Source organism: Pelobates fuscus, chromosome 2, assembly GCF_036172605.1.
Source record: "Pelobates fuscus isolate aPelFus1 chromosome 2, aPelFus1.pri, whole genome shotgun sequence".
Taxonomy (NCBI): Eukaryota; Metazoa; Chordata; class Amphibia; order Anura; family Pelobatidae; genus Pelobates; species Pelobates fuscus.
Genome location: NC_086318.1, coordinates 444848045 through 444873499, shown reverse-complemented (window position 1 = coordinate 444873499; position 25455 = coordinate 444848045). Strand labels below are relative to the sequence as shown.

Below are 25455 nucleotides of genomic sequence, written 5' to 3'. Positions count from 1 at the left end.
CCCTCTATACAGTGGCAGGTGCCACACTGAACCCTCTATACAGTGACAGGTGCCACACTGAACCCTCTATACAGTGACAGGTGCCAGACTGCACCGTCTATACAGTGACAGGTGCCACACTGAACCCTCTATACAGTGACAGGTGCCAGACTGCGCCCTCTATACAGTGACAGGTGCCACACTGAACCCTCTATACAGTGACAGGTGCCACACCGCGCCCTCTATACAGTGACAGGTGCCACACTGCTCCCGCTTTACAGTGACAGAGTTTGGCTAGCTCCCTCTATAGTATGATAGATTTTGCCAGATACCCCTATAGTGTAAAAGATTTGGCTGGCTCCCTGTATAGTGTGATCGGTTTGGCTGGCTCCCTCTATAGTGTGATCGGTTTGGCTGGCTCCCTCTATAGTGTGATCGGTTTGGCTGGCTCCCTCTATAGTGTGATCGGTTTGGCTGGCTCCCTCTATAGTGTGATCGGTTTGGCTGGCTCCCTCTATAGTGTGATCGGTTTGGCTGGTTCCCTGTATAGTGTGATCGGTTTGGCTGGTTCCCTGTATAGTGTGACAGAGTTTGGCTGGCTCCCTGTATAGTGTGATCGGTTTGGCTGGTTCCCTGTATAGTGTGATCGGTTTGGCTGGTTCCCTGTATAGTGTGATCGGTTTGGCTGGTTCCCTGTATAGTGTGATCGGTTTGGCTGGTTCCCTGTATAGTGTGATCGGTTTGGCTGGCTCCCTCTATAGTGTGATCGGTTTGGCTGGTTCCCTCTATAGTGTGATCGGTTTGGCTGGCTCCCTGTATAGTGTGATCGGTTTGGCTGGTTCCCTGTATAGTGTGACAGAGTTTGGCTGGCTCCCTGTATAGTGTGATCGGTTTGGCTGGTTCCCTGTATAGTGTGATCGGTTTGGCTGGTTCCCTGTATAGTGTGATCGGTTTGGCTGGTTCCCTGTATAGTGTGATCGGTTTGGCTGGTTCCCTGTATAGTGTGATCGGTTTGGCTGGTTCCCTGTATAGTGTGATCGGTTTGGCTGGTTCCCTGTATAGTGTGATCGGTTTGGCTGGCTCCCTCTATAGTGTGATCGGTTTGGCTGGTTCCCTCTATAGTGTGATCGGTTTGGCTGGTTCCCTGTATAGTGTGATCGGTTTGGCTGGTTCCCTGTATAGTGTGACAGAGTTTGGCTGGCTCCCTGTATAGTGTGATCGGTTTGGCTGGTTCCCTGTATAGTGTGATCGGTTTGGCTGGTTCCCTGTATAGTGTGATCGGTTTGGCTGGTTCCCTGTATAGTGTGATCGGTTTGGCTGGTTCCCTGTATAGTGTGATCGGTTTGGCTGGCTCCCTCTATAGTGTGATCGGTTTGGCTGGTTCCCTGTATAGTGTGATCGGTTTGGCTGGTTCCCTGTATAGTGTGACAGAGTTTGGCTGGCTCCCTGTATAGTGTGATCGGTTTGGCTGGTTCCCTGTATAGTGTGATCGGTTTGGCTGGTTCCCTGTATAGTGTGACAGAGTTTGGCTGTCTCCCTGTATAGTGTGATCGGTTTGGCTGGCTCCCTCTATAGTGTGATCGGTTTGGCTGGTTCCCTGTATAGTGTGATCGGTTTGGCTGGTTCCCTGTATAGTGTGATCGGTTTGGCTGGTTCCCTGTATAGTGTGATCGGTTTGGCTGGCTCCCTGTATAGTGTGATCAGTTTGGCTGGCTCCCTGTATAGTGTGATCGGTTTGGCTGGCTCCCTGTATAGTGTGACAGAGTTTGGCTGGCTCGCTGTATAGTGTGATCGGTTTGGCTGGTTTCCTGTATAGTGTGACAGAGTTTGGCTGGCTCCCTGTATAGTGTGACAGAGTTTGGCTGGCTCCCTGTATAGTGTGATCGGTTTGGCTGGTTCCCTGTATAGTGTGATCGGTTTGGCTGGCTCCCTGTATAGTGTGATCGGTTTGGCTGGCTCCCTGTATAGTGTGACAGAGTTTGGCTGGCTCCCTGTATAGTGTGATCGGTTTGGCTGGTTCCCTGTATAGTGTGATCGGTTTGGCTGGCTCCCTGTATAGTGTGACAGAGTTTGGCTGGCTCCCTGTATAGTGTGATCGGTTTGGCTGGTTCCCTGTATAGTGTGATCGGTTTGGCTGGCTCCCTGTATAGTGTGATCGGTTTGGCAGGTTCCCTGTATAGTGTGATCGGTTTGGCAGGTTCCCTGTATAGTGTGATCGGTTTGGCTGGTTCCCTGTATAGTGTGATCAGTTTGGCATAAATGATGGCTGTAGTGTTAAGATATAATAAATGAAGGTGTAAACATGGTTTCTTTATCCGTGAATCTATCCTTGTAAACAGCTCTATGTTTTTCCCTCATGGGTTTCACAAACTTGTCCCAGCACTGGAAAAACAAAACAGAGAGATCATATTCTCAGCTCGCTGCCAAAACTTCCAAACCTACACACACATATATTAGAAGCCATTTCTCTGTCCTTCACATGTGTGAGTGACAGCATGGTCAGGGTATAATACGTGTGAGTGACAGGAAGTGTCGGGGTATAATACGTGTGAGTGACAGGAAGTGTCGGGGTATAATATGTGTGAGTGACAGGAAGTGTCGGGGTATAATATGTGTGAGTGACAGGAAGTATCGGGGTATAATACGTGTGAGTGACAGGAAGTGTCGGGGTATAATACGTGTGAGTGACAGGAAGTGTCGGGGTATAATACGTGTGAGTGACAGGAAGTGTCGGGGTATAATACGTGTGAGTGACAGGAAGTGTCGGGGTATAATACGTGTGAGTGACAGGAAGTGTCGGGGTATAATACGTGTGAGTGACAGGAAGTGTCGGGGTATAATACGTGTGAGTGACAGGAAGTGTCGGGGTATAATACGTGTGAGTGACAGGAAGTGTCGGGGTATAATACGTGTGAGTGACAGGAAGTGTCGGGGTATAATACGTGTGAGTGACAGGAAGTGTCGGGGTATAATACGTGTGAGTGACAGGAAGTGTCGGGGTATAATACGTGTGAGTGACAGGAAGTGTCGGGGTATAATACGTGTGAGTGACAGGAAGTGTCGGGGTATAATACGTGTGAGTGACAGGAAGTGTCGGGGTATAATACGTGTGAGTGACAGGAAGTGTCGGGGTATAATACGTGTGAGTGACAGAGAAGGGCAGTGTATATAAGAATGTAACAATAAAGATGAACAGAGATGCAAATGACGGCTATAGCGATAGCATCTGCACATGTTGATACACGGCTGGGAAACACATAAGGACTGTTAAACGTACCAGATTTTAGTAAGTAAGAAAGAAACATCTTAGTTTGCAAATGTATGATGTGAAAATAGAGACACAAATAGAAATGACACAATATAAGCAGTTACCAACAGAAGCCTCAGGAGAGATACAAAATAAATAAATGAAAGTTAAGATGGAGGCTCACACTACCCAATATAGAGGGAGGAAATAATAGACTACACATTTTTCATTTTGTTGTGGTTTTACTTGTAGTATTTTTTATTTAGCAGTTTTTGAGAAATGGCAGCCAGCGTCAGTATGGTGTGCGCACGTTACAAAACACACGGCTATAGACTAATATAGATAACACAAAGGCTCACATTAACCCTCGTTAGAAGGTGATAACCCTGAAATACCAGAGTGGAATTTGTTTTGTGTGAAAATGGAAAAGGCTGAATTAGGCATGTGGAGTGTTACAGCTGCAGCGATAAATCCAGCCTGTGTTTGCAGTTATGGTGGCGCACGTGTTGATAACGGTCTGATAACAGAAACTGCTTACATCATGGAAAATGATCTGCCCGCCAGGAGACAGATCCGTTCTCCTTATACAGGGTCACCACAGCATGGCTACCAACTCACAGTATGCTCGGACAGACGTACACAGCCAGTCTCTGTATACCCCCAGGTTTGAAGGCCTGACACAGCAGATTGAAGAGAATTGTTTGCAGAATTCACTGAACTGAAAGTGTTAAAACCTTGAATGATTTGATAGCCCAGTGCTGACGTAAGGGGGGGAGAAACAGTCGTGATTGTGACAATAAGGCTGAGGAGGGGCTACTGCACGGCTTCCTCCTTCTTTCTCCTCTGCTGCACGCTCCCCACGTTTCAGGAGCTTAAAATAAACAGTCTGAGTAATCTGTAGCCACCCGCAGGCTGCAGAATAATGAGGAATATTCTGAGCACAATGTGAAGCTGCAAGGCGTACTGTGCCGGCACCAGGACTTGGCTGAACACTGCAGCACCCCGATAGTAATCTCGGGATCTGACCCCATGTAGAGTCCCTACCAGCCATTGAATGAAATGACAATGTCTGCAGCATTTATCAGCCGCTCCGAATCCTAAATAAAAATCCCATTCTCTTCACTAAAAGGCTCAGAAATGGAATGATGGCACAGCTTTTAGACTGCAAGCTCATTTGGACAGGACCATCTTAACCTACTGCTCCCGTATGTCAAACGTGCTTTATTGGAATGAATTGCTTGCCTTGCCTATTGTACAGCGCTGCATAATATGTCGGTGTTATATAAATAATCATAATTTATTCTGCAATGATTAATAAGCACAACAAATTTCTCTCCCCAATACACCCCAGCCCTTTGTACAGCTCAGTGTGCAATCAATTGGCTTGTATCAAAATTGTGATATATAAATCATCCATTAACTCTCTGTATGCCAGGAAACTGCACTCAAAAAATGAAGTGCAAATAGAGCAGGCAGTGCAGACCGTGCCAGGCATACAGCAGAGGTGCCGTTTAAGGAGTCCTGATTAATGGGATACACCCCGTGACAAGGCCTCCTGTGAGTAATCTCAGCACGCTGTCATGGCTTGAAGCAGATTTCTCATTCCATGCAAGCTCTCACCTAGAGGCTTGTGGAGTGTCTGAATGTCAGCAGAAAAGGCAGATAAGGTCTACAAGGAGTACGACCTGATTTGCTGAAGTGTTCATGTTCTTATTCCGGACAAATTGCTGAGTAACTAACACCAGCCAAAGTTCTGTCTTCCTCCCATAACCTGGATGGGGCAGCGGATAGGGGCATTTTACATTAACAGAGGGTAGGATGGCAACCAGTAGGTGGTGGCAGTCTATAGCATTAAAACCTGGTCACTTGTCACTCTTCATGTTGATCCATGGTGTTTATGGGTATAACATTCCAGGCCAGGCAGAAAAAGGTCAAAGTGAAGCACCATGCCGTTCCCTTCCGTAGCCTGGAATTAAGATCCCACCAGGACCAAGGACCAAGGTTTGCCCCCCCATTATTCTTCACATAGTGATGGCAAAGCCAAGCAAATTCATGGTTTCTGGGGCCCTTGTCTGACCACTGGGCCCTAGTCTATAATTAATCCTGCTCTGCTAGAATTCCACTACAATCTTTACTAAGCCATGCTACATTATGGTCTAGAATGGTTATCGCCTTGCTGACCTGCCTCTCTCCACCACCACAGACTCGTTCCTGCAGTCGGCCTGCTGAAACACCCAGACATTTAAAACACAAAGCAGTGAGTCCAACAGAACAAAATAACAACAAAGGGTCTCTGCTTACCTTCTGTGGGCTTAGCGTCTCCTGGTGTGGGAGCCGTCCGTGACAACTAAACAAAGAAACAGAGGAAAACATCAGAATGTCACTAGGACCCCCACGTATCAGAACATTGCTAGGACAAATTGCAAGGCCCCTCCACATGTCAGAGCACACATTGCGAGGACCCCGGTGTATCAGAACATTCATAGCAAGGACCCCCATGTATCAGAACATACATCGCAAGGACCCTCATGTATCAGAACATTGCTAGGACAAATTGTAAGGCCCCATCCACATGTCAGAGCACACATTGCGAGGACCCCCGTGTATCAGAACATTCATAGCAAGGACCCCCATGTATCAAAACATACATCGGTATGACCACCGTCACTGTCCAACCATTACAACACCTTCTATTTAGGCCCTAAATCAATCTGTTGCAACTTCTGTTTTGTGTATTAAGTCAAACCTGCATCTTCTATCGCTGAACCAGTTTCACATAATGCAATGCTCACCCCAAGTGGACGTCAAAAAGCACTAATAAGTAAGGCAACACACCCCATATCTATTTTCCCTAAACCAGTACAAATATTACAAAACAACAGATGCACGTTATCTTTATGAAAAAGGAAACTAAAAAAATGAACTTTTAAATCCAGACAAGGAGTATCACTGTATGTAAAACCACTCTAAGAATAAACACAAAATACAGGATTTATGTATAGCTCCATTACACCCCATCCGTAATGAGAGATGGGGTACCTCTAATAGAACACGGCTAGTGGGGGGCTGATCAATAACTCCCCAATACTATTACAATGCTTTATTTTTTGGCCTGCAGGGAAATGATCACATGAATAATGATAGCAACAGATGCATTTTATTGGGGGGATCACATCATGAGATAGAGGTAAGGGGTGTGTTTGTGGGGTCTACATAAAGAACTCGGGGCAATAGTGATGCATATCTGGAGATGAGACAAAGCCAGCATAGCTTGTTGGCATGTCTCTGCTGCAGTCACCGCGCTGTGCCGCGGCTGCGTATTCTACTGTGTTATTTGTATCCTGTTTCTCTGCTGGTTTCACAATTGACCTAATGCTCTCTGAAGGTGCCAGTCTGACTGTCCATCCGTCCTCTATTCAACTGTGCCAAAGGGAAACACAAAACAAACTGAGCCGGCACAGATATACTTACATACTAAAAGCAAAGTTTAATAAATATCTACAGCCAACAGTCTTCACAATATCAGGACAGGCTCGGACAGTGCTGGGTATATATCGAATGTAATGACCATGCATAATCAGGACAGGCTAATATAGTGCTGGGTGTATATCGAATGTAATGACTGCACGTTATCAGGACAGGCTCAGACAGCGCTGGGTTTATATACATTGTAGGGGATCTGACTGCACGTTATCAGGACAGGCTCAGACAGCGCTGGGTTTATATCCAATGTAGGGGATCTGACTGCACGTTATCAGGACAGGCTCAGACAGCGCTGGGTTTATATCTAATGTAGGGAATCTGACTGCACGTTAGCAGGACAGGCTCAGACAGCGCTGGGTTTATATATAATGTAATGACTGCACGTTATCAGGACAGGCTCAGACAGCGCTGGGTTTATATCCAATGTAGGGGATCTGACTGCACGTTATCAGGACAGGCTCAGACAGCGCTGGGTTTATATCTAATATAGGGAATCTGACTGCACGTTAGCAGGACAGGCTCAGACAGCGCTGGGTTTATATATAATGTAATGACTGCACGTTATCAGGACAGGCTCAGACAGCGCTGGGTTTATATCTAATGTAGGGAATCTGACTGCACGTTATCAGGACAGGCTCAGACAGTGCTGGGTTTATATCTAATGTAGGGGATCTGACTACACGTTATCAGGACAGGCTCAGACAGCGCTGGGTTTATATCTAATGTAGGGGATCTGACTACACGTTATCAGGACAGGCTCAGACAGCGCTGGGTTTATATCTAATGTAGGGGATCTGATGTTATCAGGACAGGCTCAGACAGCGCTGGGTTTATATCTAATGTAGGGGATCTGACTACACGTTATCAGGACAGGCTCAGACAGCGCTGGGTTTATATCTAATGTAGGGGATCTGACGTTATCAGGACAGGCTCAGACAGCGCTGGGTTTATATCTAATGTAGGGGATCTAACTGCACTCACAGTGCAGAATACATGCACACAGGATCTTACAACATAATATTGGAGTAAAAAAGGAAACAAGATTGCAAATACAAGAGTAATAAATCTTGAACAACTTCCTGCAGGGCAATACAAGCAATATTTCCCATTTAAAACCCCTATTGGGAATACTTATGGCTATTAGAATCTGCCTTCCCGGCTCCTGTTTGGCGTCAGTGATGTCACCGCCTCGCGAGGAGCTATGCCTGAGCTAAACGATCCATGTCTCACGTTTAGGGCGACGCTCCCTCACCCATTACTTCCATCCATTTATCAGGAATGTGTTTTTATATCCCCGTTGTACAGCACCACAGGATAGGTTTGTGCCATAAAACAATATTGCCATGGAAGGTGCACAGTTGTCAAACCTACTGAATCCCAGCTATACTTTAGACACATTACTGGGAGTATTATTGCTGTGGAGCTCTGTTATACACTCAGGCACATTACTGGGAGTGTTATTGCTGTGGAGCTCTGTTATACACTCAGGCACATTACTGGGAGTATTATTGCTGTGGAGCTCTGTTATACACTCAGGCACATTACTGGGAGTATTATTGCTGTGGAGCTCTGTTATACACTCAGAGACATTACTGGGAGTATTATTTCTGTGGACCTCTGTTATACACTCAGACACATTACTGGGAGTATTATTGCTGTGGAGCTCTGTTATACACTCAGGCACATTACTGGGAGTATTATTGCTGTGGAGCTCTGTTATACACTCAGACACATTACTGGGAGTATTATTGCTGTGGAGCTCTGTTATACACTCAGACACATTACTGGGAGTATTATTACTGTGGAGCTCTGTTATACACTCAGACACATTACTGGGAGTATTATTGCTGTGGAGCTCTGTTATACAGACACATTACTGGGAGTATTATTGCTGTGGAGCTCTGTTATACACTCAGACACATTACTGGGAGTATTATTGCTGTGGAGGTCTGTTATACACTCAGACACATTACTGGGAGTATTATTGCTGTGGAGCTCTGTTATACACTCAGACACATTACTGGGAGTATTAATACTGTGGAGCTCTATTATAACACATTACTGGGAGTATTATTGCTGTGGAGCTCTGTTATACACTCAGACACATTACTGGGAGTATTATTGCTGCGGAGCTCTGTTATACACGCAGACACATTACTGGGAGTATTATTGCTGCGGAGCTCTGTTATACACTCAGCCCCATTACTGGGAATATTATTGCTGTGGAGCCCTGTTATACACGCAGACACATTACTGGGAGTATTATTGCTGTGGGCTCTGTTATACACTCAGACACATTACTGGGAGTAGTATTACTGTGGAGCTCTGTTATACACTCAGACACATTACTGGGAGTATTAATACTGTGGAGCTCTATTATAACACATTACTGGGAGTATTATTGCTGTGGAGCTCTGTGGGGCTCTGTTATACACTCAGCCCCATTACTGGGAATATTATTGCTGTGGAGCCCTGTTATACACGCAGACACATTACTGGGAGTATTATTGCTGTGGAGCTCTGTTATACACTCAGCCCCATTACTGGGAGTATTATTGCTGTGGAGCTCTGTTATACACTCAGCCCCATTACTGGGAGTATTATTGCTGTGGAGCTCTGTTATGCACTCAGACACATTACTGGGAGTATTATTGCTGTGGAGCTCTGTTATACACTGAGACACATTACTGGGAGTATTATTGCTGTGGAGCTCTGTTATACACTCAGACACATTACTGGGAGTATTATTGCTGTGGAGCTCTGTTATACACTCAGACACATTACTGGGAGTAATATTGCTGTGGAGCTCTGTTATACACTCAGACACATTACTGGGAGTATTATTGCTGTGGAGCTCTGTTATACACTCAGTCACATTACTGGGAGTATTATTACTGTGGAGCTCTGTTATACACTCAGACACATTACTGGGAGTATTATTGCTGTGGAGCTCTGTGATACACTCAGACACATTACTGGGAGTATTATTGGTGTGGTGCTCTGTTATATACTCAGACACATTACTGGGAGTATTATTGCTGTGGAGCTCTGTTATACAGACACATTACTGGGAGTATTATTACTGTGGAGCTCTGTTATACACTCAGACACATTACTGGGAGTATTATTACTGTGGAGCTCTGTTATATATTAAGACACACCAACGCTCCTGGAAAAGAGGGCCTTAGGATAGCAAAGAGAGACAGAGGGATTTGGGCCCAAAATGGTTATGCTTTCCTCCTGTAATATCTGGGTGCCGCCATTTTGTTCTCCTCTGTGCATGATGCCAGCAGTCTGCCTTCTGTGGATTCGTCTCACTGATGGATTATGGGTAAAAATACCTTGGAAGCTGAAATGGAACTGTGATTAGGCTCCGCCCATTATATATAACTATTAAACTAAGGTGAGTTTAGAAAATAAAATCAAGGAGAAACGGAGGGACAAAGAGGGATTCGTTTAAAGTACAGCCGTTTGTCACCAAAAAGGAACCTTATCTAATCGATCAATATCTCTTTATTTTATGCCTGAGCACTCATTTACATAAAATACGTAAATGTATCGATTTTCCTTATATGTAGCAAACAAAACGTGACAATGGGAGGAGCGTAAATCAAGATTCTGTGACATTTACCCACAATCCATCAGTAACATCAATCCAATAAAATGCAAACAGCAGAGGAGAACAAAATGGCCGCGCACAGATGTTGAGATCATAAATATACAGTGCCAATGGGAGCAGTATAATCATTAGGAAAGGGAAAAAAGGAAAAATGGCTGCTTTAAAAATAAAACCTGCATCGTTTTGTTGTGTTCCCTCTAAGACAGGGGTCCCCAAACTGTGGCCCTCCAGATGTTGCTGAACTACAACTCCCATGATTCTTTGAATTATATAGATAGTCAGAGAATCATGGGAGTTGTAGTTCAGCAAAATCTGGGGGGCCGGAGTTTGAGGACCCCTGCTCTAAGCGATCCAGAGCTGAAACAGTTAAGAACTGGGGTTTGACCTAAAACAGAACCTGGCCCCTCAACTGCCCCCAAGATCAACCAAAAGTAATTTGGAAAACAATGGCAGGCACTGGTCTTCACTGCTCAATGGTCTGACACTAAAACGAGGCTGACTACACCATAACCACTACAATAAGCTGTACAGCAAACTGTGAAGTGCTAATGGTGGTTAGAATGTCCCTTTAAGATCCCATCAGCAAACCCAACATAATATATATAGATTTTAAAAAGAACATCAGAGGGACAGAGGAGTGGGAGGCACAGAGGTACAGAGGCCAACGGCCGACCTTGTTCCTTTTTTAAATATTTGATAAACCCCTTCAATAATCAGGAAGGGAAACACTGCCAGTCTTTGTTAAAGATTTGTGGAACAAACCAGCAAATAACAGGCTGTGTTCGCTAGCTGCTATTTAACTAACATTACCCAAGTTCAAATCGATTCCTGAATTTCTGCTCATACCTTAAACTCCAAAGCAGCAGGAAAACGGCGGAGCGAAATGACACGGGAAAATGTGACAATTTCAGAAAATCTTATTATGTAGCCAAGGAATAAAATATTGCTGTGAGCGAACCCCCAATTATATCGCAAGCTATGTGCTGATGGGGATTTTTTGTTTAAAATAAACACAATAAATTGTAAGATAAAATAGGTCCGTGACGTGTGTGGGGGGTGTTGCATGCGCTAATTAAAAGCACACAACAGCTGGTTACTTTGCCAAGTGATGGGCTGTGTATAGACACATGGTTTGCTTTATTGCTTATCTAATAACGCCTGTTTATTCTTTCTCCAATATATTTACCTTGCAGGCATTGCAGAGTTAACCCTTTCTGTGCTAAAGACAGATCTCCCCCCACGCCCCAGCTTGGTTCTTTTGCTTATATTAAGTAAACGGTTTAGTAAATAAGCCCATCAGTGAATATATATTGCAGATCAGAAACACGTCACATTATAATTAATTTCATAGATGTGTTCTGCAATATGGACACAGTGGCCGGACAGGTACATCGCCGCGCAGCAGGGGACGCCAATTCCACACAAGGCCGTTAGCAGGAATGTAAACATGGCTGTAGAGTGCAGGAGGCCAAACACTGGCCCGGGGTGGTTACACAGACCTGTATCACAGTTGGCTCTGCTAGGGCCAAAGTCTAAGACCCAATAGTAGCAGAAAAACAAGAGGACCGGCCAGGCCGAGAGCGAACGCTCGGGGACATTGCGTAACTGAGTCAAACATTACTGTATAGACATGTATGTGTAAGCAACATTGCAACAGCTCCTCGCTTCCAGCCCACTCCAAGCCAAGGGATAACGAATTGGGTTACACAACTGCCAGGATCCCAAAGAGTTAAACGTACATACAGCAAGTGTGCCGAATTGGCAGAATTTTTTGTATGTGGGAGGAATAAAATGGCCGTCTCCCAGAACAGAGGCCGACTCCCAAACATTACTCCATACTGCTAGAAGGCCCATCCAGACGTGTTTTTAGCACGCTGTCTCACAAGGCAGACTGCTGCGGTTACCATGACAACAAGGCATGTTCGGCTTAATAATTGCCCACACTATAATCAATACATCGCTTATACAGCGGTTTATTGTAAATTAAATATTTCTTTACAGGCTCATGTTTGGCTTGGTATATATCATAGGTCATTTCTGCAGCGCTATATCAGTGCTTTAGTTTATTTGGGAACTGTGTACCTACTAAAAAACTAAATGGAATATGGTCAAATGTCAGTGTTTTTGTAAATAAGGGAACGTTTTTTAAATCGCACCATATTTCCTAGAAAGTGTTAAACAGAATACATCTAAAGACCATGCCAATTGTACCAGCCAGAGCTGTGCCCGCACAGGGAGTTACATGCGCCAACCTTAAAATAAATCCCTAAAATAGAAATGTGCTGGCCGCAGGACGCGGTCACCTTTCAGAGCCCTTGGATGCACATGATCAATTAAATTAACCGGAGAACTTTTTATCATTTTATGACAGCTGGCCAGCGACAGGACAGATCGATTGCGCTCAGTATTATGGAAGCTGGCGTGGTCCAAATCATAAACGTAACATCTATAATGTATCTGCAAAGTACAGGGAAAAGGCAAGCATCTGCAAAATATACACAAAAATGATCTCATTTGGAAAGGTGTGATGCACAGGGCAAACGTGGCCCTCACCATTCTTAGAACTATTTGTTTTGAAATTCTGCATTTTTTTTTTTTTTTGCATGGAAAGCAGCCATCGTGACCTCAAACTAGGCAGATTTTGGGAGAACACGGCTAATAATTTGTTTAGAAAATAAAAAGAAATAATCTTAAGGCTGGTAAAGCACCATGGGAGTTGCCCGTGAAAGATTTGATTATTAGATTATTTTCCATTATAATTTATCCCTGAAGAAATGGCGCTCTGAAGCAAAGATTTGCAGCCATTTTGTCAATACCTTCACCCTGAAGTCTATAAGTTTATCACAGTTTTTATATATACGCAGATATGGCATCCAATCCCAAAACTTGTTACAAGCAATTGTGACCAATCAAGATATGGCCTAAAAAAAAAACGAGAAAATAATGAGATAGGCCAATTGCATAATCTCCTTCTCTTTCGCTCCCGGTGTCTGAATCTGGTTTTCATACAATGTATCAGGAAACCCAGAATCACAGGGACAAAACCTGGCACAGGGACAAAACCTGGCACAGGGCGGAGCTTAAAGCAAGGTTCTGTTCAGTTACCAATCACATTTACCCACAATCCATCAGTGAAATCAGTATCGGCCAATACAAACAGCAGACATCACGGCAGAGAACAAAATGGCCGCCCCCAGACATTGAGATCACAAGAAAGAAAAGATACTAAATATAAATAAGGGCAAGTGGCAATGGAGTAATATAATCAGTGAGATACCGGGGGAACAAAGAAAGCAAGCCAAAATAAAAAATATGAATACATTAAAAATAACTGCTTTAAAAAGGAAGAAACGATGAGTGTAATGAACTATAGGGTATAATTATCCTGCTGGTATTTCCCTAGAATACCTGCTACCCCACCAACCAACTTTACGATTTGTGGAATTTTTTTTATATCCGTGTGAATTATTCCCAGCAGGAGACGGGACGAGGGGAGGCAAACAAAGACAATGTGCAGACGGTATGTTTAACCCCTGCACTGCCAGAGCTGCTATAAGTGACTACACAAAATTATTCTCCAAAAACATTTTTCCTTCCACTTTTTGACATACAGTGTAATCAGATGTAATACACGATCAGATTAAATAAATAAAAAAACAAATTAGCCAATTTGCTTCCTGGAAAAATAAGAAGATGTTTTCGGGAGGGTTTGGAGATGGGAATGTTACTAATATTGATCACAAAGAGAGAGAAATAGATGCGATCATCCTTAACTTGTATCTAGAAATAATGACACAGGATTGTGGTTACGCAATGAAATCACTTGTGTTAAAAAAAACACACAAAGAATCTCTGGAAAAATGACAACTGGTGGAATCCCTCCCCCCCCCCCCCTTAACATATGATGCATCATTTTTATAATGACTTCAGTTGTGTTATTGGGGAGCGAGTGACATGTATAGGATGGAGGGCCCATATTGACGGAGCGTGAAACCCACTCCTGGATTTACTGGTCGCCACCTGTGCTGGAAATCGTCAGCTTGGGATTCCGCACCTGTGTCCACACAGACCTCCAATAGGGAACTTAAAGACCCCAGAGAAAGGATTTGCCCGTCTTGTTCTTTCGTTTTGTGCCAACCATTCTCAGCGGGGACATTCAGCCCCTTTGGCAGGCTCAGAGAATGACAAGTCCTGTCTGTGGCACTACCCAGCTATGCGCAGTGACCTTTTCCCTTGCTTAGTTTGGCTGACAAAGCTTTACTGGAACGTCAGTTTAATTTCTGAAGCCAGGTAAGTGAGAAAGAAGGCACTTATAGGGTTAAGGAGTTAAGAACTTTCACACCAAGCCGAGAACTGACCGGTCAGGAAAACTAATTGGCCACTTGACCCTTCAGTGGATGAATCTTTGAGCTCTGTGGGCTGAAACACTTAGTAACAATGCAAACATTATCCACGGCATCGAGCTCACACAACACAGCCACCCAGCTCACACAATTACACGTGAATCTGATTATCAAACAGGGGGGAATATGCTACAGAGAAGGTACCTCTTCTTTGCTGGTATGCACAGTGTTGGCAGGGAAATAAATACAAAGTATATTCACAGCATCAAACACACCAGCAGAGCTAATGAGATAGGGAAAGCAAGCTGCATTAACTTCTAAAACGTGTAGTCAGTGTTTTAATCAATTCTGGGCGTACCGTCCAGTTTTCTCCTGGCTCCACGCATAACATGGGCACACCCACCAGGAATGCGGGGCTTCACCGGAATACTATACATTTTATTTCCAAGGGACATTTACATGAAACATGTCAGCGCAAATCATAGATAGTACTTTCTATGCATCCCACAACACGCACTTCATATAAAATACACGGAGAGGGGGGGGCACCCCAATACACGTCTGGTTATTAGAAGGCCAGCAGCAAAACCCGTCCACCTTGCCTGCTCTGTCTTTAATTGGTGGCTTTATAACATCACGCTGTGTCTTCCACATGTATAGCACCGCTATGCTGGCAGGAATATTGAATCACTGTCACACGTATGACATAATTATGGTATTAGAAGTACAGAACTGAGGCCACAGATTGTGGTCCGCACTGATGTAAGAGACACTGGAGTGACGATATGGATCATAACATCTCTTTAACACCGTATCTGTCTCTGGTCCCGACGGTCGCCAATCTCAATCAGTTAAACATTTTTCCTGCTAGCTTTACTTATATTCTTTATATGCCGATCAGCAGCTGCCGATTCACTGTGCTCAACGTGTCTCATTGTTCTGTACCCTGATCTGAACTGCAGCATTAACCCCTTCAGCCATTCAATACCATGAAAACACATATCACACGCATGACATGCAGAAAACACTCCTCAGACAGAACGGAAAATTAACTGCAACAATTCTCAAACATTTTATTAAACTTTTCAAAGAGATCAGCCTGTTCACACACACACGGCACTTCGACTCCAGATTTTCTACTGGAAAAAGTAGTGATTTAAAAAAACCAGGCCTGGATCCCCGCACCTGGGTCATGCAACCACACACACAATCCTCAGCCTTCAGGGGATGATGGGATCAATCTCGGCGCAGTAAAATATAACTGTCAGATATTGATTTTCACTTTTATTATTCTTTAACCAAACACACGGGAATACAAGTTGGATGCATGCACACTGTGGTGGGTGGTAAACTTAGACACTTCTCTGAGGTCAAAGGATAAGAAAACGCACGTCAAAACGCAACACATTCTGCTTTCACCACTGGCAGTAAAAGGGTTAACCCTCTGTCAGACATGTGACTTTCAGCAGTCCATTTACAGGAAATATAACAGGTTAGAGAGAGAGAGAAACATGACCTTGTGAAGGTCAGCCAGACATGTTCAATATGCTTTCAGATGCCCTCCCCCTCTGCATTAAATATCTCCACCTTACAAAATAGCTCCCTCTTCCTTTTATTGGCCTGCCTTCTCCTCCCTCGGCCATACCCCTTCACTGACACCAAACACAAGCAGGAGACAAGGCCAGGCAGACACAGGGACACACAGACAGACATAGGGACACACAGAGACCAACACACACACAGACCAACACAGGGACACACAGACAGACATAGGGACACACAGAGGCCAACACAGGGACACAGAGACACACACAGAGTAACACAGAGACACACACACAGGGACACACAGAGACAGACACAGACCAACACAGGGACACACAGAGACAGACATAGGGACACACAGAGACAGACATAGGGACACACAGAGACAGACACAGACCAACACTGGGACACACAGAGACAGACACAGAGACAGACACAGACCAACACAGGGACACACAGAGACAGACATAGGGACACACAGAGACAGACACAGAGACACACAGAGACAGACATAGGGACACACAGAGACCAACACAGGGACACACAGAGACACGGGACCGACACACCGAGACAGAAACAGGGACACACAGAGACAGACACGGGGACCGACACACAGAGACAGACACAGGCACTTAATGACAGGCTTATTATTAGGCATTCAAAGTGGATTTGACATTTTAGGCCACAATAGCAAATTGCAAGACAGCATTGACATGGAAAATGTGTATAATTTGAGAATTTTGGCTTAAAATGTTAAATTCCCTTATTTTGATTTCCTCGCAATTCACACTTTTAGGTGAAAACACTCAGACATAGAGAGAGATAGAGATACAGAGAGAGAAAGACAAAGACAGCCACAGCTACAGAAAGAAACACACAAAGACAGTCACAGAGACAGACACAGAGAGACACACAAAGACAGTCACAGAGACAGACACAGAGAGACACACAAAGACAGTCACAGAGACAGACACAGAGAGACACACAAAGACAGTCAGAGAGACAGGTAGAGTAACACACACAAAGACAGTCACAGAGACAGACACAGAGAGACACACAAAGACAGTCAGAGACAGGTAGAGTAACACACACAAAGACAGTCACAGAGACAGATACAGAGTGAGAGACACAAAGACAGCCATACAGACAGTCACAAAGACAGATATAGAGAGAGCTACACACATACGCAAAGAGCAGAAGAGACAGACAGAACTAGTGACATACAGACACAAAAAAAAGAGAGGCATAGGGAGACAGAGGTGTCCCCATAATAAAATTACTGACCCAGACTAGCCTTTATTTGGTCCGTTTATGTAGTTATTATAAAGAGTATTGTAATCTGCTGGGACTGGCTGTGTTTTATAATAAAAACGCCAAAAAGGAAAAGGAGATTATAAAAGCACAGTAACAATGTGGACAGCACTGTGTCAATGAGTATTCATAAAGCTCACAATTAACCCCTTTATAGCAGCAAACAGAAGCAGAATTCTATTCCCGGAAGATTAGATTCTTAACATTTTATACCTGACTGGTAAATTGTTATTCAGAATGGTAAAACTGTGCAATTTTTCCTGGATATGTAAAATAGGTTTATTTTTTTTATACTTTTTTTTTTCCTTTCTGCAAGACTTTACTTTGTAACCAGGTACGGAAACGAAAGAGTTAAGTATATTTAATCTGTTTTGCCGGCCTCCCACATTTTTTTCTTCCTTTTTGTGTCGTAATTAGTGGCAGTTTTTGTCACAGTAAATGGCTACAATGACAATTAAGTTCACTTGGGAAAAATCGGGCTGAGTGTACGAGGGCCCTTGAGTCAACGAGTCTGGCCAGGCTCAGAAAGCAGCAGGACTGGGGCCGGCAGAGCTCGCTCGGCCTACAGCAAGGAGAAAGCAAGTCTCGGCCATTGAAAAGGATGGCGTCCGTGTAACGGAAGGCCTGCAAAAATCTAGAAAATGGAAATGTGCAGAGGAGGGGCAAAAAGAAAAAGAAGAAAGAAGATTGAGCCAGTCACATGAAAAAGATTGAAAGGCCTTTAGTCAGTCTCAAGGCTGGTTTACATTTGGGAAAAAAGTGTACGTGCGAGCCAGGAGGATTTTTGAAAAAGCCCTGCCTACTGATCTGCGTCATGAAAAGGGGAGCCAGGGAAAAAGAAGGAAAAAAAGGCACCAAGTAACCCTCAGAAGGAGAGTGATCAATCTGCAGTCTGGTCACACACCTCTCCTCGTTCACTTGTTCTAGCTCTGTATCTAAGGAAGTTACACCCAGCGTGGCCAATGCCGGCTCCTCGAAATGCTGGAATTAGAGCCGGTTTCAATGATTAATCTACTGAATGATCTCCAGAAACAAGTAAAAAATGACAACACACTTACCGAGATACCTGGATAGAACATGTGCTGCACCAATTTTATTCATCGTAGCACCGGAGGGATAAGACTGATTATTTTCAGCGGAATTAGATTTCTTTTGAAGAAAAGAAACAACCTGCACCCTTTCCATTTATGATATATACGGCACCCGATATTATATAGGATATATACGGCACCCAATATTATATAGGATATATACGGCACCCAGTATTATATATACAGCACCTAATATTATATAATATATACAGCACCTAATATTATATAATATACACAGCACCCAGTATTATATATAAAGAACCTGATATTATATAATAAATACAGCACTTAGTATTATATATACACACACACACACACACACACACACACAACACCCAGTATTATATATACAGCACCCAGTATTATATATGATATATAAAGAACCTAATATTATATATATACAGCACCTAATATTATATATGATATACAGCACTTAATATTATATATGGCACCTAACATTATGATATATATAGCACCCAATATTATATATACAGCACCAAATATTATATATGATATATACGGCACCTGATATTATAAATAAATAAATATATATATATACACACACACACACGGCACCTAATAATATATATATATATATATATATATATATATATACACACACACACACACACACACACACATACATACATACACACACACAATAATATATATACACACACACACACACGGCACCTAATGATATATATATATATATATACACACACACACACACACACATACATACACACACACACAATAATATATATACACACACACACACGGCACCTAATGATATATATATACACACACACACACACACACATACATACACACACACATACATACATACATACACACACACACACAATAATATATATACACGATATATACTGTGTCTGTCCCTGCTGGCGGCGTGCGTGAGTTTTCGCATGTACAGTACCCGAGAAATGGTTAACCCGGTGTCAGTTCCACCAACCAGTGTTAAAATGGGAGGATCTGTCAGAGTAGACGGCTAGCGTGTTCAAACTGCTTCACTAAGTTTTCTGGCATTAATATATTTCTCTGTCCTTCCCGCCTTACGTCGGTCGAAGCTGGAAGATCAGGTCTTCAGTTGCAAATCAGAGCAGAATATGAAACACATTTTACGTTCCCCACCTTTGATATTATCCAGCTAAAGTTTTGAAAAAGATCAGCAGACGGAATGAGTTTAGGGTGTTTGCTTGTGTCAGTTCATTTTTTCATATCCTACAATATTGCATTGTCCCAAGTTGGCCAGCCGGCAGGCAATAGGAGCTTTAAGGGATTTTGGTGTAAGATCTAACGCGCACGTTTCTCTCTGACCGATAGAAAGAAGGGTTTCATCGCTCTGGAGCAATGTCGGAAAAGCCATCAGGTTGGGACTGGACTTAGCCAAAGACAGAAAAATGACCAGAAGTTTGAGACACGTGTTACTGGTCGCCTGTCACTTTGGAGGATTTTGCTGGATAGGAGGGAGAGCTAAATAATGCTGATACAAGGAATACACAGAAACTGTCATTTCACAGCAGTCGGCTGTGTTGTAGGGTATTCAAAAGCCAACGCAGTTACGTCTCGACTTTCCGTGATCCATCGCCTTCCTGGGAAGTATTCCCTCGCTTTACCGAGTGTCATTGTCTAAGAATATCAGAGGAGAAATAGTCTGATCTAAGCGTCCTTCACATGCGCCCTGCGTGGGACAGGCGATTAAAGGGTTAAATGGAACGAAAAGTCACAATATATTCTCTCTCTCTCTCTGGTGTAGACTCATTAGTTGGTTTAATCCCCTGTAAACCTGCAAACACAGATATTCCCAGCTGTTTGTCCTTTGTCTTTGGAGGAGGCCGGGAGTGAAATTTTTTTTTAGAAATGACCTGGGATAATTAAAGGCAGTTTAAATGACCCCTGTCATAAGGGATTTCAGGTTCCTCCTACCCCCCCATCAACAGAACCCGTGCGCTGCAGCCTAGGTTGGCGCTTTGTAAATAAATAAAGAAGCACTTCTAATGTCTATTGATGTCAGAGCGGAGAGCAACAAGGTGTTAAAGAAAATCCCTCCTTCCCAAGGAGAAAAATGACACAATTAGAATAGAAAGTGAGTTAAAAAATAAAACTGAATTTCTAATAATAAATCTATTTTATAGGAGCAAAACTAACAGACAGAACAGCAGGTTGGGGTAATTAGGGTAATAATATACCCCCCAGTGCAGATCTGGAACCCTATACATGGAGCTGGGGGCAGACACACTAAATGAACAGGTTGTGAAATCTTAGTAAATCTCCCATTCTACACAGCTCCAGAACTCCTAACTTTAACACATCTCATCCTCTGAATAATGCTGTCACCGGCTAGGTACATCACTCAGCCTATTCTAACCCACACAGACACTTCCAGGGGATCCAGGAACCAGCTTACTTGGGATCCTCTTGCACTTAGACAAATAATAAACCAGTCCCCATCACACCCCCAATGGGACATCAATCCCAGCCACACTTACTGAGTGAAACCCCCAATGGGACATCAATCCCAGCCACACTTACTGAGTGAAACCCCCAATGGGACATCAATCCCAGCCACACTTACTGAGTGAAACCCCCAATGGGACATCAATCCCAGCCACACTTACTGAGTGAAACCCCCAAGGATATCAACCATAGCACATCTTCACTGAGTGGGACCCTCTATAAGGACATCAACCTCAGCCCCCAATGGGGACATTAACCTCAGCCACACTCACTGAATGGGACCCCCAATGGGGACATCAACCTCAGCCACACTCACTGAGTGGGACCCCAATGGGGACATCAACCTCAGCCACACTCACTGAATGGGACCCCCAATGGGGACATTAACCTCAGCCACACTCACTGAGTGGGACCCCAATGGGGACATCAACCTCAGCCACACTCACTGAATGGGACCCCCAATGGGGACATTAACCTCAGCCACACTCACTGAGTGGGACCCCAATGGGGACATTAACCTCAGCCACACTCACTGAATGGGACCCCCAATGGGGACATTAACCTCAGCCACACTCACTGAGTGGGACCCCAATGGGGACATCAACCTCAGCCACACTCACTGAATGGGACCCCCAATGGGGACATTAACCACAGCCACTCTCACTGAGTGGGACCCCCAATGGGGACATTAACCTCAGCCACTCTCACTGAGTGGGACCCCAATTAACCTCAGCCACTCTCACTGAGTGGGACCCCCAATGGGGACATTAACCTCAGCCACACTCACTGAGTGGGACCCCAATGGGGACATTAACCTCAGCCACACTCACTGAGTGGGACCCCAATGGGGACATTAACCTCAGCCACACTCACTGAGTGGGACATCAACCTCTGTCACCTTCACTGAGTGAGACCCTCCATGGGACACAGCCTGGCCACTTACCTGCACAGTACTGAGAGACAGCAGAACGGCCAAGCCCCAGTGGATCCAAGCGAGCAGAAAGTTCATGTTTCCCAGTAACATCCGCAGAGGTCCAAGCAATATCCCTGAAAAGCTAGTGAGAGCCCCCAATCCCCGTGTGACTCCTTTAATGTGTGGATCTCCCCAATGGGCTGGGGTCAGGCAAACTCCATAATAAATAAAGCCCCCAATCCAACCCCCCAGGGCAGCAGGGAGGCAGCAAACTGTAACAGATCCACAGACAAAGTTTAGCTGCAGAACTTTTTCAATCCATGTTGGGATCCAGAATCCAGGAGAAGACAGAGCCCTTCAAACCACATCCACAGCCACAATCCAGAGCAATGTGAGTTCACTCAGCTAGTGTGAGTGCCTTGTAATGCAGTGAGTGCAGACTGATTGCAGTGCTGAGCTCCTCTCTGTGTCTCTGCTTCACAGCCTCAATTGCTTTTTTCTTTCACTGTAAACCAAACCCCTTTCCTCCCACCGCTTTACCCCGCCCCCAGCATGAGCTATAAAGGCTGATACACTGTTTCTCTTCATAGCATGCGATATGACATGAAATATTGCATGCCCCATATACCATATCACTAGTATCCAAGGGGGACATCTGTATCTACAGAGAAATGCAACATAAAGCTGGAGAATTCATTAAATAATAATGCAAAGAAAACAATAAAACTCCCACGGTCATGTAATAGAGAACTGGAGGCAAATTCTGGCAAACCGTCGCCCCTGACCCCATGCCATAAACCGCCGCCTGGCTACCTCCGGCGCACCCACTAATGCAGCCCCCCCAAAACCTGCCTGGTCTCTGCGTGTCTAGGATTTTAAAGAAAATGTTGCTGGAAATCTAATCCTTATTTTGCACATTTAGTATTTTTCAGCAAAGTTAATTTTCTCTGGGTGAACGTGTTAATGGACACAATTTATTTAGACAGCCAATGGAACACTCCAAACCCCTAAATCAGCTTGCCGCATACTATTGCCAGATAATGGCGATTGCCGAGCATGCGCCAGAGAGTCTCTACGAGAAACATACTATTGCCAGATAATGGCGATTGCCGAGCATGCGCCAGAGAGTCTCTACGAGAAACATACTATTGCCAGATAATGGCGACTGCCGAGCATGCGCCAGAGAGTCTCTACGAGAAACATACTATTGCCAGATAATGGCGACTGCCGAGCATGCGCCAGAGAGTCTCTACGAGAAACATACTATTGCCAGATAATGGTGATTGCCGAACATGCGCCAGAGAGTCTCTATGAGAACCATACTATTGCCAGATAATGGCGATTGTCGAACATGCGCCAGAGAGTCTCTACGAGAAACATACTATTGCCAGATAATGGCGACTGCCGAGCATGCGCCAGAGAGTCTCTACGAGAACCATACTATTGCCAGATAATGGCGATTGCCGAACATGCGCCAGAGAGTCTCTACGAGAACCATACTATTGCCAGATAATGGCGACTGCCGAGCATGCGCCAGAGAGTCTCTATGAGCAGCATTCTATTGGCAGATAATGGTGATCTGGAGTAGCCCTGTAGATCCGCACTAGTTAAGATATCCCAGGGGAGAATTTTTCCTTGCATAGACCCAATTGGATTAGCTTTATATTTTAAATAAAGATGGCCTCCAAATCTAATGAAATAATAGACTCCAGCATTACAATTACATTGTTTTAATTTATTTCAAATGCAGGGGGGTTCCTTTAAGAATTCCAGCTACGTGATTGTGCTTTATCGCTGTATGAGTTTTACAAAATGCCGCAGTTATAAGTCATTCTTAGACAATGGACACTGGTTATTCTATTCAACAATTTAAAAAATTATACCGCAACCCATTAAATCCTTTAAATAAACCTCTGGAATGATGGCCAGTCAGCTCCATACATTGCATTATTTAGTGAATAAACTAGAAATGTTAAGATAATAGTTTTCTTTAACTCTTACAGGGCATTCCACAGTAAGAATACTATGAATATAACCCTCACTATAACCCCTCCTATTCCTCCATATAACCCCTCCTATTACTCCATATAGCCCCTCCTATTACTCCATATAGCCCCTCCTATTACTCCATATAGCCCCTCCTATTACTCCATATAGCTCCTCCTATTACTCCATATAACCCCTCCATTACTCCATATAACCCCTCCTATTACTCCATATAACCCCTCCATTACTCCATATAACCCCTCCTATTACTCCATATAACCCCTCCTATTACTCCATATAACCCCTCCTATTACTTAATATAACCCCTCCATTACTCCATATAGCCCCTCCTATTACTCCATATAGCCCCTCCTATTACTCCATATAGCTCCTCCTATTACTCCATATAACCCCTCCATTACTCCATATAACCCCTCCTATTACTCCATATAACCCCTCCATTACTCCATATAACCCCTCCTATTACTCCATATAACCCCTCCTATTACTCCATATAACCCCTCCTATTACTTAATATAACCCCTCCATTACTCCATATAGCCCCTCCTATTACTCCATATAACCCCTCCTATTACTCCATATAACCCCTCCTATTACTTAATATAACCCATCCTATTCCTCCATATAGCCCCTCCTATTACTCCATATAGCCCGTCCATTACTCCATATAGCCCCTCCTATTACTCCATATAACCCCTCCTATTACTCCATATAGCCCCTCCTATTACTCCATATAACCCCTCCTATTACTCCATATAGCTCCTCCTATTACTCCATATAACCCCTCCATTACTCCATATAACCCCTCCTATTACTCCATATAGCCCCCCTATTACTCCATATAACCCCTCCTATTACTCCATATAACCCCTCCTATTACTCCATATAACCCCTCCTATTACTTAATATAACCCATCCTATTCCTCCATATAACCCCTCCTATTACTTAATATAACCCATCCTATTCCTCCATATAACCCCTCCATTACTCCATATAACCCCTCCTATTACTCCATATAGCCCCTCCTATTCCTCCATATAACCCCTCCTATTACTTAATATAACCCCTCCATTACTCCATATAACCCCTCCTATTACTCCATATAACCCCTCCTATTACTCCATATAGCCCCCCTATTACTCCATATAACCCCTCCTATTACTCCATATAACCCCTCCTATTACTCCATATAACCCCTCCTATTACTTAATATAACCCATCCTATTCCTCCATATAACCCCTCCTATTACTTAATATAACCCATCCTATTCCTCCATATAACCCCTCCATTACTCCATATAACCCCTCCTATTACTCCATATAGCCCCTCCTATTCCTCCATATAACCCCTCCTATTACTTAATATAACCCCTCCATTACTCCATATAGCCCCTCCTATTACTCCATATAGCTCCTCCTATTACTCCATATAGCTCCT

General features: G+C 44.0%; 1 protein-coding gene across 8 annotated transcripts in view; it reads right to left on the bottom strand.

Moving 5' to 3' along the window:
* Window positions 1-22491, bottom strand: part of VEGFA (vascular endothelial growth factor A) — a 62641-nt gene extending 40150 nt beyond the window's left edge. For 7 of the 8 annotated variants that reach the window (XM_063444143.1, XM_063444142.1, XM_063444136.1 and 4 more), the window contains exons 1-2: window positions 22040-22491; window positions 5528-5573 (exon numbers count right to left, since the gene is read on the bottom strand). In XM_063444143.1, coding sequence (XP_063300213.1) covers window positions 5528-5573; window positions 22040-22120 — 127 coding nt within the window. In that variant the 5' untranslated portion in view covers window positions 22121-22491. The remainder of the gene's footprint in view (window positions 1-5527; window positions 5574-22039) is intronic. The other variant, XM_063444141.1, reaches the window with a different exon arrangement.
* Window positions 22492-25455: the final 2964 nt, after the last annotated feature.